Here is an 18,143-nt window from a genome sequence, read left to right on the forward strand (position 1 = left end):
GAGAAGCAGGAGTGTTCCTACTGGCCATGCAAGAAAACCGGAGGTCTCCTCCACCCAGGCTTTCGCTCCCCATCTTCCAGCTGCAATTCGCACGTAGTTACCTCACTGAGGAGTATTTCCGTGGGTCCTCAGAGACAACCTGCAGACACGATTTCTTGCTCCTTCCCACAGGCCTCTACGTCATCCCCACTGGTTTCGGCGGGAGCTAGTTAGGGGGAATTTAAATGACACCCGGAACTCAAAATTGCCCAAGCCTCACGTGACAGATGAATCGGCAAACCCCCTCCCCCCACCCTGATTTCCACTCAAGGTCAAAATCAGACCATATACAATTTAGTCAAGAGAAACCACGTATTTGATATATTTTGGTTATTCAAATAATTAGACTTGATGGATTTAAATTACTCGGGATAATTCTTTTGTGTGAAAATTTGTTTTCAGCTGAGCTGTCTTATATCCATCAATAATCAACAGTTAGAAAATAAATGGAGTTTGGGGGTCAGCATATTAAAATATCCTTCATTCCGTTAAGTCATTTGCAGAGACGTTTGAGTAGTTTATCTTATTTTAATTCCCTTTTAATAATACAAACCCATATATCAGTCTAACTTAAAGCTGGCCTGCAGCTACATGTAAATTACCCTTTATTGCTTTACTGTTCTGTTTCACTGTGTATTGATTAAAAATATCCTGGACGTGTGAAAGGAGACCAAATGCAGATGATAATAAGACAATGCACTTTTTAGTCCTCTTTTTCATAAGCCTCAAGTGAAAACACCAGAGGTATTCCTATAGCACGGAATTTAGAAAAGCCATCACTAAGGCAAAGGATTAGTTATCAACTGGACTTCAAGTAAATAATTAATGGCTTGCAAAAGGAAAAATTGGGCATTTTCCTGACCAGACAAAGTAAAGCACTGAAGCAGAGCGTCAAGGGATTATGGTACATAAAAATAGAAGTAGTTCTATTGAGATGGCCATTTTTTTTAGCATTCTTACTTTTATCTCATTGTTTTCTGTCAAAATAGCATCAAGTCAGCAGTTAAATCTACAAATATTATATTGTAATTATCTAGAATTGGCAACTTGCCAAAGATACAAAATGGCGCGAAGTATAGAGACTATTTTGATGACTTAAGACCTTAATAAAGGCATAATTGTCCTCAGTTTGACAGGATGGCAACAGGTTGTAGCAACTGATATTTAACTGTTGAAAGAGCATATAGTGAAGAGTTTTAACAAATTTATACTACAAAAATTTAAATCTGTAGATTTTTTTGTAGTAGGTTGAAATACCTCCATGAAAACAAATACTGCTATTGTAACAATCAGATGCTAATTTCAAGCATAATTCAGTCATGTTGTTTTGACTGTTGTAATGAAAAGGTGGACCATTAAAATAGTTGGAAACTAAAGCTAGCAAGTATGCAACTACTGCAAACAACAAGTCATGGAGGATGTGGGAGAGACCGCAGGTTGGATGACAGTAGCAAAATAAAGCCCATTTAAAACTGAGATGAGGAATTTCTTCTCTCAGAGAGTTGTAAATCTGTAGAATTCTCTGCCCCAGAGAGCTGTGGAGGCTGGGTCACTGAATATATTTAAGGCGGAGATAGACAGATTTCTGAGCGATAAGGGAATAAAGGGTTATGGGGAGCAGGCAGGGAAGTGAAGCTGAGTCCATAATCAGATCAGCCATGATCTTATTAAATGGCGGAGCAGGCTCGAGGGGCCAAATGGCCTACTCCTGCTCCTATTTCTTATGTTCTTATCTCAGATTCCTCATTATTCAGGCACTAAAGGCACTGTTACTTTACAGTTGATACTTTACAGTTCTGGTCCTGGGATAGCAATACCAAAATGATCTCCCTCCATTGCTCTTCCAGTTTTATATCTGGAGCCTACTGCTGCTATTGTGTAGGCTAAGTAAAGGTTGTTTGGTTACATGGCGACCAAGGGGGCTAAATTGCCCAGCACTCAATTTGGGGCACTTAATTCGAATGAAGTGATTTTTTTTCGCCCGGCGATAGGCGGATGCAAGAGTCCCTGAATTGGGCACTTTAACTTTAAAAAAAAGCATCCGGGCGTTCTCACCGTGTGCGTTGCTGCCCGGAATCCCGGGGGCAATTCCTGCCAGGTTGCTTCCGCCGCCTACCCCAGGCAAAAAGTCCTTATCGCCCCATTAGCGCTTCTGCTAAAGGGCCTTTCAGAAAGGGGCAATTTCAGCCCCCTGATCTCCTATTCCTGTAGGCTTGGAGTGTGCCAACTGACTAGGTTCATTATATTTTCCAAATGAAACTTGATTTGTTAAGCAACAGAGCGACATGTTTACTTTCAACAGTTTCCAAAAAGCTTCCAAGTGCCAATTTTGATGCTGGGCCAGTTCCCGAAGCCAGCGTTATTGTTTTATTATGTTATTTTGCATAACGATCGAAGCACATTGATGCACCAAACTGGTTCGTTATGTTTAGCAGACCACAGGAGGAGACAATTGATCCAACAGCAAAACAAGTCATGGTCCTCATCCTATGGGTAATCACACTGCCCACTATGGCACTGAGCCACAGAGACTAGAAAGATTCTAGTTTTGATCTATAGTGTATGCTACATTACTCAATCGCAGTTGGGCTACCCTGAGACTATCAATACTGGGGGGGGGGGGGAGAAAGTAAAGAAAAAAAATGCAGGATTTCTATCCTGATTTCTGCCTAGTGACTCCATGGTCATTGGGTGTAAAGAAGATCAGGCTAAATGCCCTTTGTGGTAGAAAAACTTGCTGACACTCGCCATCGAAAGCTTATATGTGAAAAATAGCTTCTTGGCCTAGGTACTGAATGTAAAATCAGTGTAACGGATGAAGATCAGGTGGGGGGTGGAGCATTCAACGACAACAAATTACATTTATGTAGCATATTTAATGTAGTAAAACATCTCAAGGTGCTTAACAAGAGCGATATCAATGAAAAAGCATATTTTTGGCACGGTGCCACAGAAGATGTCAGGACAGATGACCAAAAGCTTGGTCAAAGTGGTAGGTTTTAAGGAGCATCTTAAAAGAGGAGAAAGAGGTAGAGAGGTGGAGAGGTTTAGGGAGGAAATTCGAGAACTTAGGACCAGGTGAAAGCACTATTGGAGCGATTTAAAATTGGGGATGCACAAGAGGCCAGAATTGGAAGAGCGCAGACATCTCGAAGGTTTGTAGGGCTACAGATATAGGGAGGGGTGAGGCCATGAAGAGATTTGAAAACTGCCATGTATGTACATGCTGTTTGTAGCCACCAGATGGTGTCATTGTTGGAGGCCACTGAGCAGCACGCACATGGTGCTGCTCTGGTATAAAAGAACAGCCATTTTGTGAGTCAGACACTTTGGGACTAAATAAAGCACAAGCAAGGTCATACCTTGCTTAGTTAAACAGTACTCAGTTTGAACCCATATTGCATACATAACAAAAACAAGGATGAGAATTTTAAAATCGAGGCATTGTCAGCCCAGGAGCCAGTGAAGGTCAGCAAGTACAGGGGTGATGGGTGAACGAGATATGGGGCGAGTTAACATATGGGGAGCAGCGTTTTGGATGAGCACAAGTTTATGAAGGGTGGACGATGGGAGACATTGGAATAGTCAAGTCTAAGGGTGATAAAGACATGGATGAGGGTTTCAGCAGCAGATGAGCTGAGGCAAGGGCAGAGTCAAGCGATGTTACAATGTTCACACCAGTTATCACACACGTATTACCCCAGCTGAAATCAGCTAACTCTTTACAGATCAGGTATCAAACCTGTGACCTTCCTGGTCTGTATGACTCAGGCACTCCATGCCTTAATCAGATTGGACATGTCCAGATATACCCAATTGCTAAGCTGCCATCGTAAGTTCCAACTTTGGCCACAGTACTATAACGAGGCAGTGCTGCCAACTCTGAAGAAGTGGTAAACCACTACAAGAGCTGAAGTTTGTCTGCTCATCGAGAGGCAGCAGCAACAGGGGCAGAAATTGTCAGTAGTAGCTGCCATTATTTTGGTCCATAAGCAGGCTCAGAGCAGCCAATCTACACAACTCAACCATGTTGTGCTGCATACAGATATTTCACAGTAAGCAGGGAAGGTCTGGTGGCGGAAATGAAATTGCTGGAAATTGCAAGTTTTTGTGTTACCATTTCTAATTGAAGTGGTTCTGTAACATAAAGGGAGCAATAAGTGAACATTTGGCACGGGAAATTGTGGAAATGGCATAATACGACCATGTTAGATTTCTACATTTAGAAAATATATTATATTTATTCTCCCTACGGTGGTGGGTAATGGTGCCTGTAAAAACTTTTTGCTTATTCAGTTTCTTGCAGTGTATAACTTAAGACCATTAATTTAAGGTAATGGTTGGTCTGCAGATCAAGGCACAGCATTTTGTTAACAAAGACATCTCACAGGTAAAATTAGATGGCTTTAAGTGTGCATATTCTACACACACTGATATCAGAGCATTACAGTTTCCATCCATCTTAATGATGCTAAGCTGCGAGTAGAGTGACATAATTGACTCATATCATCACCATGCTATGTCCATATTCAATGTACTGTGCCTTTCCTGATTATTCTCTATCCTCACAAGGATACATACTTGTCCAAGAAAAGTTTATTAACCCCCCTTAGACAGAGAGCTGCTGGACTTTCCCTTTGTTGTATATCAGATACTTTCTTTTATAAAGCTGTCTTTACATCAACTCATTTTAATACCATTAGCCTTAGAGGTGTAACCACTGCTTTTGGTGCAAGATTAAGGCATGGTACACATAGTAGTTAAATGTGAGGGATATGGCTCTAATTTCACTGACTGCGGTTAAGTCAAAGAATAACAATGACTATATTTTCATTCTCTCATAGCTTTAACTCCTAAACCAGTGGTGTGCAGGCATCACCAAGTGGAATTAGCTCCAACTAGTGTAATTTTCAAACTGACGCAGGCGTTCAATCCCTCTGCACAACCCCAATACATATTAAACAGCTCTGATACCAAAATTCAAAAAGCACATGAAGCTAATTGACACAAATATAAGATGAACATGAGTAAAAGATCATCTGTGCTATTGATGAAGAAAATGTGAGTGCTACCTTAAGAAGTGGTTAATACCTGGAATCAACCATTGGTTCAGTGGATTTCTATTCTATCTTTCACACTAGTATGAAAACAACCTGTGTATCGGTAACAGAGCTAAAATGTTTTACACCAGAGATCCAGCATTCCCAGCTGAGTTTTTCAATCGTGATTTTCTTTTAGATTTTGGCCTCCCTGCTTGAACTACTTGATAACCTTTATGTCTCTGCATTTGCTGTGGTCAATGCACAGGTGAATGCTTATCCATAATCATCTGTCCCTCTTCTCCACCCTCCCACCCCTATATTACTCGCTTTCTCTCTATCTCTCTCTCGGGATAAACTGTAAATGTAGTATCAATGTGAGGCGCTATCACTTTGCATCAATGCTCCCGTTATAGTGTAAATGCAACCTAAATCTAGAGTCAGGGTACGGCCTGACACCGGAGAAGGGAATTTCACTCTGTTTCATTCAGGAGTCACAACAGGTCTTAACTCTGCATTTACACTACACACGTTTAGTGTCAGTACAAACAGGAACCACTTCGCACTGACATCTGGTGTATGTCATAAGACCCTAATTTGCACATAGTAATGAGGCTCTCGCCTGATTCAGGTGGGTGCTTGGGTCACCCAGCAGCAGGCCCCAAGAAATATGGCAGTGGGCGGAATCCAATTGCGAATGGGGTGGTAAGTGCAGCATAGCTATTTTAGGGCCACTACCAAGTCATTTCTGTCGGGATGAGTTCAAATCAGCCCTAGTTAATGTTGGCAGGCTATTCAACCTGTCCAATTCAATACTCACACATAGTTGTTTTCCAGCAGAAATCACTTGATAGCAAAAGTCAATATTCTGGCTATTTTGAAACACTGCAGTAACCTCCCCTAGCTTGAGATCAGCTAACACAGCAAAGACCAGGGATGGAAATTAAAAGCATCCTGGTCAGTGTGACCCAGAGCCACAACCACTGGTGGGTTTACCCAGAGTTAATGCGGGTAGCATCTCATTCTGTTTCAACTGATATCTGCCAGCAGACCTTGGACAGTGGCCATTAATGTTAGATGCAGACATGGTAGCGATGTGAGCCCTAATGGGCTGTAACAGAAGGAAAAAAAGAAAAAACATGAAAAGCAAATTATAATTTAACATTTGGTGCATTTAAAGTTTCAATTACGGGCAAAATAGGGCCAGAATCTAAATACAATTTTGTCCTGCCAGCAAGCTAATAATTTCTTTACGGAGATTACATTTGTTATAAAATATGAAACATCAGCCTGATAATGGCAATATCTTCATTGTCTCGATTTAGTTATTTTAATTTAAAGCCCTACAATCCCTTTCTATACTGCAACTTTAATCTCTACGTCTGATCTGCTGAGACAGGGTAATTTATGTGCACTTGTTTTGATTTTCAGCAGTCATGTGACAGTGAGGTGGAAGCGTAATTGGGAAGTTACGTCAAAATTAAGCCCATTCCTGGGCCCATTTTCCTTCTTTAAGAATGAAAATTAAAGTTTCAAGCATTTAACCATCATTCATGCATATTAGGCACAGCATGTCTGAGAACATGTAATAGCGGAAGCTTTTCAATTTTTAATGTGACTCCTATTGATGTCATAAAAATATATTGAAAGAAAGAGAAAATGCAGTGCAGGTCTCAGTGAGGACAGATTTTTAAAAATTGCTCAAAGAAATCACAATAAGACATCCTGCTGCGCCTAAAATTCTGGGTGTAATTTTACACCCGTTTTGAATCAGCATAATTGCAGGAAATTCATGCGTACAGTTTTTTAGCATTAAGGCAGAGCCATTATAATGAGCCAAGATGCATTTGATTGCAGTGATCAACAGACAGGTGTAAAAGAGTGAGGAAATTCAGGCATAGCGTAATCACGTGTGTAACGCACTTGCGCCCAAATTTCTTCAATCTTTTATGCTCTGATTACCCGTGGTCTCTGGGTGCAAATACACAGGAAATTGCACCTCAGCATCTGAATAATCCGACTAACCCAGGCAGCTGTCAGCACAGATACACATTTCTGCACGTATTGTGGTACCTACTTGGGATGTGTAAACTGGTCAATGAGGCTGACCTTCTCCACCAGGTCACCGCTGATATTTCGCACCAAATCGTAGAAATCATTTTCTTCATACCCTTCTTGTGGAATCCAAAAAGAGATGTCGTTTACTAATGGCGGATACTTGCTAAGGGGCTGCAAAAAACAAATCAGTTAGGAATTAGTTTAAAAAAACAAGTATTTTGTTTAATTAAAACAGAAAATAGTGGAAAACACTTAGCAGGTCAGGCAGCATCTGTGGCGAAAGAAACAGTTATTTCAGGCCGATTAACTTTCATCAGAATTAGAAGATGTTAGAGATTAAGACGTTTTAAATAAGCACAGAGCCAGGGAAAAGTGGTGGTGGGATTGGGGGTGGGGGGGGGGGGGCGAGGAGGAAAGAACAAAGGAGAAGGTCTGCTGCCCTCAATCCTCTCACAGATTTTCCACTTGTTTTTTTCCTCTACCCCAGCCCCTTTTCCCTTGCTTAAAAACTGTTAATCTCTAACAACTTCCAGTTCTGAGGAAAGGTCATCGACCTGAAACATTGGTCCAGATTTTGTGGTCAGCGGTGAACAAACGGCGCCAGCATTTCATTACACTTGCCCACAGACTTTCTATGGGCTTTTGTGCTGGAACTTGTGGTAAATCAAAATTCATTTTGGCACAACGCTCTCTACAGGGGATCTGGGAGCTATGTGAACAGAACAAGCAACTGTGTATCTCCTTAACCAATCAGATTGAACAATCGTTACTGAGGAATGTACTTTATAAACCAGGAAGTATTTCATTCAATGCCAAATCATGTACGGAAAGATGGGAGAGAGAGAGCGAGAGAGAAGAGACAGAAATAAAAAGTTAAACATTTTTTTATTTATTTTTATAAATCTACAACAATAATTAAAATCTACAGGAATGAGTTTTCATATTTGTAAAAGTTAATTTTCAGTGCCAGAGATTGTTTGGCAGTAATTAAGATTTGTCATCAATGTTCTCTTTAAGCTGCATGGCCGCACAACGCTCTAAGGGTCCCGCGCAGACAGTGAGCTGGCTTTTAAACTGAAAAAAACATGCATGCGCGGAATTTTTTATCAGCCGCACAACCCCCCAAAAATTACAGGGAAAATTGTTCATCAAGCTGTTAAAAATCTACTTACACTAGAATCGAATAGGCTTAACGTTTTCTGACGAGTTTAGTGGGTATCTATCATGTAAGTACAACAACTTGATGCGTTCCATGTGTTTCAATGCCGAGTCGCTCAGCAAGCTACCGATATAGCAAAGCTTCTAAACGAGCAGGGCAACTTAGTCAACAACTTCCTGAATTCTGCGGTTAACTGCGCATATTCGGTCGCTGGACATTGCTGTGCAATTTACATTTTCGTAGCGATGAGCACTGATTGCCTCGCCCATATTTTTACCACAAAATTTGGGCCAATTAACTCTGCTTCCCTCTCCACAGATGCTGCCTGACTTGCTGAGTGTTTCCAGTATTTTCTGTTTTTAATTCAGATTTCCAGCATCCACAGTACATCAATGACAGACTTAAAAAGGTCACATTTTTAAACCAAAATGCATGATTTCCACTCCTAATGAGTAACAACACATTAACCAATCTTAACCGATAAGGGAATAAGGGGTTATAGGGAGTGGGCAGGGAAGTGGACCTGAGTCCATGATCGAATCAGCCATGGTCGTTTTAAAAGGTGGAGCAGGCTCGAGGGACCGTATGGCCTACACCTGCTCCTATTTCTTATGTTCTTATATTAGCACAGCTATGTGTGAGATCTCTGCACTCCTCCAATTCTTGCCTTGCACATCCCTGATTTTAATTGCTCCACCATCGGCGAGCAACCTTCAGCTGCCTAGGCCCTAAGCTCTGCAATTCCCTCCCTATATATATTCTTGAGAGTCAGGTTTCTATTTTATATACTAAATCAGTTGAACTATCAAATTCTAAATTGTCTGCTCAGTCCATCGGCTGAGAGCTGAACCAATTCAGACATGAAGTGAGCATGCACTTGGGTCCCACTTCTGAATCTTGCTTGTTCACTATCCCATGCACCACTGTAGTTTTTTTTTCCCTGACTGCCGGTGTTCACTATTTCTATATGTAAAATATATCGGGGGGGGGGGGGAGGTGGGGGCAAATCACACGATAATTTGCAAACGTGACAGTTAACATGCCTGTGTGTTACTAATTTCATTTTAGTGGTCCAGTCTATTTCTCTCACATAGAAAATATGTAAAATGTATTTAAAAAGTTTCCCCAATGACTTTAAATCAGCTGCCCTGTGCCCCAATATCTGCCGATTTACAGAATATGACATTCCTCTGATCACTCCTTTTCTAACTGTGTTGTGTTAATGAGGCTAGTTCTGAACACACAGATACACACAGCCAACTATCCAGCAGCTTCACTAACAATGACATCGGGTCATGTCCGCTATCGCTGTTGCACTGGCAGAAATTCTGCTACTTGTTTTGTTTTTAACGTGTTGTTCATTAATTACCGCCTGACTGCTACAGCTCACGGTGCCCTAATTAGAAGTCCTTAGACTTCTAGGCACAGTGTATCCAGCAGCAGTACTGGAATAGTAGCACCATTTCAGAGAAAAGGACTGAACGTTAAGAAGTCCTTCTAGCAATGCAGTTCTCAGAATTCAAATTCAGGAACTTCTGAGTTAAGAGCCAACAGTCACATTAACAGGAGCAACCCTAGATCCACGGTCTAGTAGAATGGCTTTAAAGTTGCAATATTTCCTTTTCTGGCAAGTTAGGTGAGTTCAAAATGGTCAAAATAAAAAAAAATAACATAAAATGGCGACTTTTACAACAGTGTAAAAAAAATTTTTAAGCCAATGTTTTATCTACACAATAAACATTATTTTGTAAGTCAGTTGTGAAGTCGAGGATAGCAAATGGAGGGATCTCTGTGAATTATGAGACAGAATTCAATCCAGGTAGGGGTGACGGTTGTCAGATCACATTCTAAATCATGGAAGCAAAGTGTGTGCAGTTTTATTGAACATCTCTGATTGGATTATTGTCTTAAATTCACAGACAGGATTCTGGTGTTAATGGTGTAGAGCACATTGAACTTTCTGTATCACAGCTTTTATGCTTTATTGCATGACACAGGGCCTGACAGATCACTGATTTGCAGCGCAAAATATTACAAATTACTGATTTGTGATGCAAGACCTCGAAGATTGGTGAAATGCCATGCAAAATGTGACACATTACTGATTTGTGAGGTAAAACATCATAAATTACTGATTTATGACATAAAACTCCACTGGCAACTGATTTGTGACCACAGATTCCTGATTTGAGATAAAAGACCCCACAGATTTCTGACATAGCAGCTCAAAATTTACTGAGTTGTGATGGGAAACCGCACAGATTTCTGATTTGTGACTAAAACCTGACAGATTGCTGCTTATGATGGAGGGTCCCAGAGAATAGCATTTATGCAACATTGCTAGAATTATTTTAGAACTGCAGAAAAATTCACTCTGCAGTAAATATTATGGGAGTGGAAGTTCTGGCGCATGCCAGAAGCCAGAGTCCCGAAGCTCACCCGAAATTGGGCCTCGGGCCTTGTCAGCATATTGTTGGTGAGCCGTGGTCGCAAATCGGGCGTCCAGAGGCAGCCTGCTGGGTCGCCGGGGACAAAGTTGGGCTCCCCGGTAGCGGCCCTTAGATAGATTCTGGGATGGGAAGAGTGCGATCAGGAGTGAAGGAAGGGAGCGATCGGGAGGGGGCTGGCCACACACTTCATGGCTGCTGTTGAGACGGCTCCATATTCAGGTAAGTACTTTTCAAAAATCTTTTTTGTGGCAGCTTCCTGCAGTCCCTTTACGAAATGCAGCTTAGGCCACATGTAGTCAGGGTTATAGTGAACGCAGCTAGCTGCATTTAGGGCAACTCAATTTTGGTAATGGGGCTTCAGACAGGCATTAGGCCATCTATTTGCATATTCAAAGGACCCAATGGCTGTTTCAGGCACATGCCCCGGTCGCCTAAACTGGAGCCATTTCCAATATGGCGGGCAGCACTCTATATCCTGCATCAACTAATTTCTAGGTCATGATGTGTGAATTGCCCTCTATTATTTTAATCTCTTAATCAGTAAAAGCTTTTAAAAGTTTATTACAACTGTTCCTTGATTACAACTGACTTACTTTCATTCATTGTAGGTGTGGTGTACAGTATATGCGCTGTAGTGTAAGTAACAGAAAGATACAGCGTGATAGTTACTGAGCCTTACACCAGCTAATGGTGTCCTGGGGCTGGTTCCAGTGAGTTGTGTTCATTGTAGAACCTGTTTCAGCAATGTTCACAAGATACCAACAGATAAAGGCCATTCCACCAATCCAACCTCATCTATCCTGAAAATAAACTTAACAAGCATCTAAATATTTCCTGCTGTAAATTCCACCTGTAAAATCAATCTTAATGCGAAGGCGGCCTTCCTGGCATCAGTTCTAAATTAGCATTTTAGTAATTTAAACCATGTCCTGCTGTTATGGTTCAGTTTGAAGTTGTGTTCCAGAATTACGTCTTCAAGACTATGTACTATGTCTAATATGCTATACAACTCCTTTCAAGGCTAAAAAGCCAAAGGGCTAGAAATTCGGTTCTCAGCGAAAACATTATTTTTTTCGCCCAAATTACCGTTATTGCTTCGCTATCAGGCCAGAAATTCAACCTTTAATTTGCGCAATGGTAAAAATCGGCGTTGCATGAGGATTTGCACCCGCAATCCTTGCCAACTTTAGTCCGAGGCCGATACCGCTGCGAGTTAGGCCTTCGGAGGGTGGAAAAATTCCTAAAAATAAATTGAAAAAAAAATTCACAAAATATTTACAAGACACATATCTATCGAATCGCTGAAAAAGAATTTAAAAATAAAAACTTTAACTTACCTTTTTGCAGGTCTTCATACTTATCGCTGTTGGCAGGGCTGCAACGACAGGTTTTTCCCCTGTCGGTATTCTGAGTGCAGAATACGGGTGCATAGAGAGCCAAATTTTTGGTGAAAGCGCTATTTCGGGTCTTGCATGGTGGCGCTCCTCTCTCCAGCGGAAAGTGCCGCTGCATAACATCACCGAATTTCCCACCGACCGGGATTTCGCCAAATATGGTGAAATATCACCAAAAACCCGGTTGCAAAATCGGCAAATTTCTTGCCCCAAGTTTCTCCAGTCTTTTCTCATAACTCAGTCCTAACACTAGGGACCAGCGTGTAGTTTTTCTCTGCATCACTTAAGCTTTTTTGGTTGCACATTTACAGCTTTGCACATATCTACAGGCAGATAACTTATATAATTCTCTGGTGTGGTATCTGGGCCATTTAGGGGAATGTTGTTGATGTGTCGGCCAGCCATTGGCAGTAAGAATGGGAACTATATTTTGCAAAGTTTCCCCTGATTCGGCCTCTTTATATTCTCAGGATGGGCTATCTTCCATAGTAACTTGACCCACATTACCGTGTGGAGTAAGTTTGGCTGCTGCCACCTCGGTGGAATGCCCCATCAGACTAGTTGCTCGGAAATACAGGAGGTTTGCATGTTCAGTTCCTGGGAACAACCATGGGGGAGGCTGAGAGAGCAGTGAAAAGCTTCCAGCTCGACTGTGTGCTCAATAATCTTTTGGATTCTATACAGCAGTTTTTGCCAGTGACCACATATAAAGTAAAGGCAGACACATAAAAGAACATACATATTCCACTACAACCTTCTAGCATTCTATCTAAGTTACGGGTCCCACTTGTGTAATCAGGGAAGAGAACTGAGGGTGGTATGTCTAAAATGTTAATTTTAATTTCGCTTTTTAATCTGTTGCAAGTGAAAATTATTTGTCACGAATGGACTTGCACGCACCAGATAGCAACTGATTAAGATCTCTCTCTCAGGTTATTTTTGCTGTATTTGTATTGTCTGTTCACATAGAAATAAAGGTTCCTTGTTCTTCAGAAACTAGTTTCTCTGTTTCTTTATAGGATTTGAAATAGGTTACTAGGTCTGACGGTAGTCAAGTAATGCCAGCCCAATTGCCTTGATCACATAGGTGTTTCATTTGTAGGATGCAAAAAATGTTACTCAGTTGGGGTTGTAATTGGGCTCAGAAGGTGTCAAGAGATGTCGTGATTCCACTGTCATTTAGTTGTGAGAAGCTTCGAAGGCCCTAATTTTGCCAGGAGTAAAACCTCTGCCCTGGAATATAGGTCGGATACAGGGTTGCACCATACGGGAGATACTGACAGCCCTTGTTGATGTAAAACTGACTTCCTACATCTTGTCATAGTCTTCAGGTAACCCAGAGCAGGGCTGTGATTGAACCCGGGGCATGCAATACCTTAGGGAGGTGCAGCATTATTGTTCCATTATTTCTCAAGAGTGATCTGCTTAGTATTTGCTCATATTATTGTCTCGAAGTATGCCATCCAACTGTAATGCCAGCAGTTGGAGAGGCTGCGTCTCCTCAGTTTTTTGGGTATTTACAATTATTTTAACTCTAATTCAGTATTTTTCTCCTTCCAGAGGAACTTGTTAATATCTTTCTAGTGCAGCAAGCAACATTTGGGGGAGCCTATGGGATAATTTTGAAAGTTGAATGATGATAAAAATGCTATCATCAATCAAGTAGATTTGCACCTCTACCATTTTTGTGAGACCTATCTGTAGGGTGGATTGATGGACCTATGCTATCACCAACTTGTTACTTATCCGTGGCGGCCCCGACCTGCGAGAGACCATCAGCGGCAGGTCGGGGTCATAAAAGGAGCAGCGAGTGGCAGCCATGGGCAGCGTGGCGGCGTACCACTGCAAGTACAGTGTGAGCTGGTGCAGGAGGGCAACGGCAGCGAAGAGGGACATCATCAAGGTCCAGGTTGGTGATTGGAGCGTGGGCAGGAGCGGCGAGGTCAGGGCGAAGCAGCAGCGAGAGATTGTAGAGGGATGTGATCGGGGCCCAGGAGAGGCGTGCATTCGGGGCCAGAACAGACAAGGGCCCAGGGGCAGCACGGGCCAGCCCACACTGCGATATGTGTGCACACTAGGTCCGTGCAGCAGAGCAGGTCTCCAGTCGTCCTGGTTAACCCTTGTCACTGGACCAAGACCTAGCTCTGTCAAGTCTGTGTAGTGGCTGGTGTGCAATGGCCACCCCACGTTAAAAAAATCCACACACAGGCATCTTCCACCCTTCAGGATGTAGTTCAGGACCTGGAGTATTTGGTCCTTCAGTGAAACATCTGTGAACTCATCCTTTTTTGGCGTGGAAGTAAGTCGTCCTCATTTTGAGGGACCGCCTATGATGATGATGACTTACCCCGATCATAAATCCTCTGATCTTGGCTACAAATGCTTATAACATTCAGACAGGCTCCATGTCTGAGGGTGGGTGGCCTCCAGGAGAAGTCAGGGTAGGATGCAGGAGAGCTCTATGCCTCAGTGAACCTGCTGGATAGCTCAGCAGGGTTTACCATGCACTGTTGTGTGGAGCCTGATTCATTCTGGATCCCAGATGTTGTTCACAGGAGGTCTTTGATGTGGTCAGGGTACCACTCCTCCTTTCTGCTGATGCTCTGTTTCTGCACACAAGACTAGCATGACTGCTTTGCTCTCTTTCTTGCACTATAGAGTGCCTTAGTTCTGAAGCAGGTCTTATCAGTACTGGCAAAATCATAGAGTTGTTGTTAGTACAGACCTGCCAACTTCTTTGTTCATCCTGGGAGCCAAGCTGAGAAGGAAGAAATACTCACAATGTAGAGTAAGGGGCACAGTGAGTAGAGATTGGAGAGATAATAGCCAGCAATTGTAGAAATAGTTTAAAGATCTGTCATTTTCATGCTAGCCTAATTAGATGTCAAACCAGTCGAGCGTTGCTAAAATCAAAAATGATTGCTGTTTAAATAAATAAAAACAAAAGGGAGTACAGTGATGCAGTGCATTTGTGTTACAATGTGTGATATTTTGCATTGTATTATTTACTGTGTTCAGACTGCCATCTACCCCAACTGCAGTGACAATGTTTAAAGGTAAGTGGCCCTTGGTCTTGCTGCCTGGAGGCTCAAAGACCCACCTAAAAGAGATGTTTTTTGTCAGTGCTAATACAAACAGTGCCACAGTAGGGAGCGCCTGCAATTTCTGTGGCAACTTGTTGGCTCAGTGGAATAGCCTCCTTTGTACAGGAAATTGATGGATTTTTACCCCGACGATCATTCACGTGTGATATCTTTCTGCTGTTCAGGTGCTGTGGCATCTACTCCATTTACCTTGTAGTGTAAATGCAATACAAATGGGTTGGGTCTCACACAATCAGGAGCCTTGGACAGTATTACAGAATCAATTCTTCAAAAATTGATTGTGTAACATAAATACAACATTTGAAGAGATGAAATGCAGGTTCAACAACAACAAATTGAATCCATATAGCACCTTTAATGCAGTAAACCGGCCCAAGACACTGAACAGAGAAAAATCAAATGCAGCCATCCCAAGCTATGATGAGAGAATTAGAAGTAACCAAACACTTGGTCAAAAAGATGTGCCTGAGAAGGCTTTTAAAAGTGGTAAGAGAAGAAGAGAGGCAGAGCGGTTTAGAGACAGCATTTCAAAGAGTGGAGCTGAAGGCACTGCCACCAGTGGTGAGGTAAAGGCTGTGCACACAAAGCCAGGTCTGACCACCAGGTGTGGGAAGGGATGGAAAGCTAGAGATTGCAAAAGTAGGGTGGGGAAAGGCTGTGGAAGGGATTTGAAGATGAAGATTTAAAATTGAATGCGTTGGGGGACAGACAGCCAATGTAGAATAGTGGATGAGCGGTACTTAATACAACACAAGCTATATGTGCAGATGAGCTTTGAGCCAGTTGAGGTTTATTGAGAGAGGAGGATGGGAGGTCAACAATGTTCACATCACCACGTCATACACAAAGAACCCATAATGTCTGTCATGCATCCAGGGGATGGATGGTGGTGAGAAAAAGCCTTTCCATTTCTCGATAGGGAAGAAGGGAGCCCATCAGTGGCTGCTCTCACATATCTTTTACTAACTGGCTTTAAGGCGGCATCAGCAGAGGCTTTCATACCATTTCACCAGGGGAATGAAATGTAGGGTTGTGAGAAAGCAGGTTAAAGAGGTGAAGTAAAAATAAAAACAGCAGAGCAAATAAAGGTTAAAACAAAGAAATGCATAATTAGAAATCCAAGAACACTAGTCACACAGCCAGGCATCCTATCCTGCCACTACATATTTAACCCGACATCACTCTCCTCGCATTGATTTCAATAGGAAGCAATTCATTTTACTGGTTGGACTGACTGGCCCCGATGTTGATGTTGATGTTGAGATGGGGAGGGTGCAGGGGAGTGAGGTAGCGGTCGGTGGGACCTGGAAAACCTGTGAATGCAGAGGCCCTGCCATTAATTATCAGTTTCTTCTTCCGTTTCCCACCCGGTAGCCCGCAGGATTACCAGCCGCAGGAGGCCGCAGCCGGGGACCATTGGGGATGGACCCCGGCAATTGGAAGAGATCAAAGTATGGTGGGGGGGGAGGGTATAGCCCGACAACCGGGAGAGATCGGGGCTCGGGATCGGTGCTTGGTGGGGGTACAGGAAAATAGCCCGACAATCAGGAGGGAGAGATAGGTGCTTGGTGGTTGGGGGGTCACCAATTGCAGCCTCAAGGAGAGGCTACGATCGGCAAAAGGGAGGCCGAAGCCTTACTACAAGGAGCACTCCTGCTCTTCCTGGTCCACTAGTAGCGCTCTAAAAAGCACTAACCTGTTGGTGTCGGCTGCTCTCATCTCCATTTCGGTGCTGGGTTTCTCGAATCCTGGAAACCTGGCCAATTGCTGTTAAATTTAAATCAAGACTCCCAAATACACTTTGGGAGCCTGATTTATGTATGATAATGAAGTGTTCTGCCTCTCCAAGACGTTATACATACACACCACTGCCACTGTAGAAATGGCAGCGGACACTTGTGCGACATGTTGGAAACTTTAATTCGCCCCCTGACCCCCTCCCGCCCACCGTGGGTGGGTTAATATTGAGGCCACTGCGTCCATGCCAACAATGAGGTACCTCACCCGCTTCCAGCACGTATTCGAAAATTGCAGATGCGCTACCTACGATTTTCAGTCCAAATAGATAGAAAATCGTGGGCCACACACCTACAGTTTTTCACTACAATGAGTTACCTCATCATTGACGTGGACTTGGGAACTTTAGGCTATAATCAGGGGTTAATAATTTGATAGCTGCCATTGCTGCTAATACTTCATTCCCCACTGAATGAACGCGAAACAGAGACCCCCCCACCCCATTATGTTTTATTGCCTCCTCATTATAAGGTGCTAATCCTCTAGTGTTACTGAACAGATTTCTGCTGCTGTTATTTATGCGAGGAGCTGCCACACACAATGTCCAAAATCCAATGCAGCTGAGCAACAGAAAAGTGTTTTGTTCCATGTACTTTTCACTTATTACCAACACTGAGAATGCTGTGAAGTATATTGTATAGTTACACACAGTAAGGTGTGATGGTGGCTATATATCTAATGCCCAAACAGAGTCAAAAGTGGATGTGTCTGAGGGAGAAATAGAGGAAGAGAAACTCTGTGTATCACCAACCTTAGAATAACGTGGAAATAAGTTACTATGGGCTAGACTTTCCACTTTTGTGCAGATCGCCCAAAAATGTTGACGTTAAATATGGGTTTTGAGATCGCCGGATTATCACCTTTTTTAAAACCCCAACTTTCCATTTTACAAAATGGGTGTTACCGCGAGCGATCTGAAATAGGCGTTAAAATTTTTGACCTTCTGCCGTAAAATGTCGGCATCGATAGCAACGGCATGGCAACGGTCATTTCCCGCTTTTCAGGAGGTCAGGGGTCATCATTACATGCGCAGAAGAGGAGAGCGAGAGGGAGCAGAGAGGAACTGAAAGCGTGTGTGGGTGTGGTGTGTGCTTGTTTGGCTG

At 42.7% G+C, this 18,143-nt stretch overlaps 1 protein-coding gene across 7 annotated transcripts in view; it reads right to left on the reverse strand.

Annotated features, from left to right (window-relative positions):
• fars2 (phenylalanyl-tRNA synthetase 2, mitochondrial) overlaps window positions 1–18,143 on the reverse strand; it is a 628,185-nt gene that overhangs the window by 138,423 nt on the left and 471,619 nt on the right. For all 7 annotated transcript variants that reach the window (XM_070880361.1, XM_070880365.1, XM_070880368.1 and 4 more), the window contains one exon: window positions 7,156–7,307. In XM_070880361.1, coding sequence (XP_070736462.1) covers window positions 7,156–7,307 — 152 coding nt within the window. The remainder of the gene's footprint in view (window positions 1–7,155; window positions 7,308–18,143) is intronic.

The sequence above is a fragment of the Pristiophorus japonicus genome, chromosome 5, assembly GCF_044704955.1.
Source record: "Pristiophorus japonicus isolate sPriJap1 chromosome 5, sPriJap1.hap1, whole genome shotgun sequence".
Taxonomy (NCBI): domain Eukaryota; kingdom Metazoa; phylum Chordata; class Chondrichthyes; family Pristiophoridae; genus Pristiophorus; species Pristiophorus japonicus.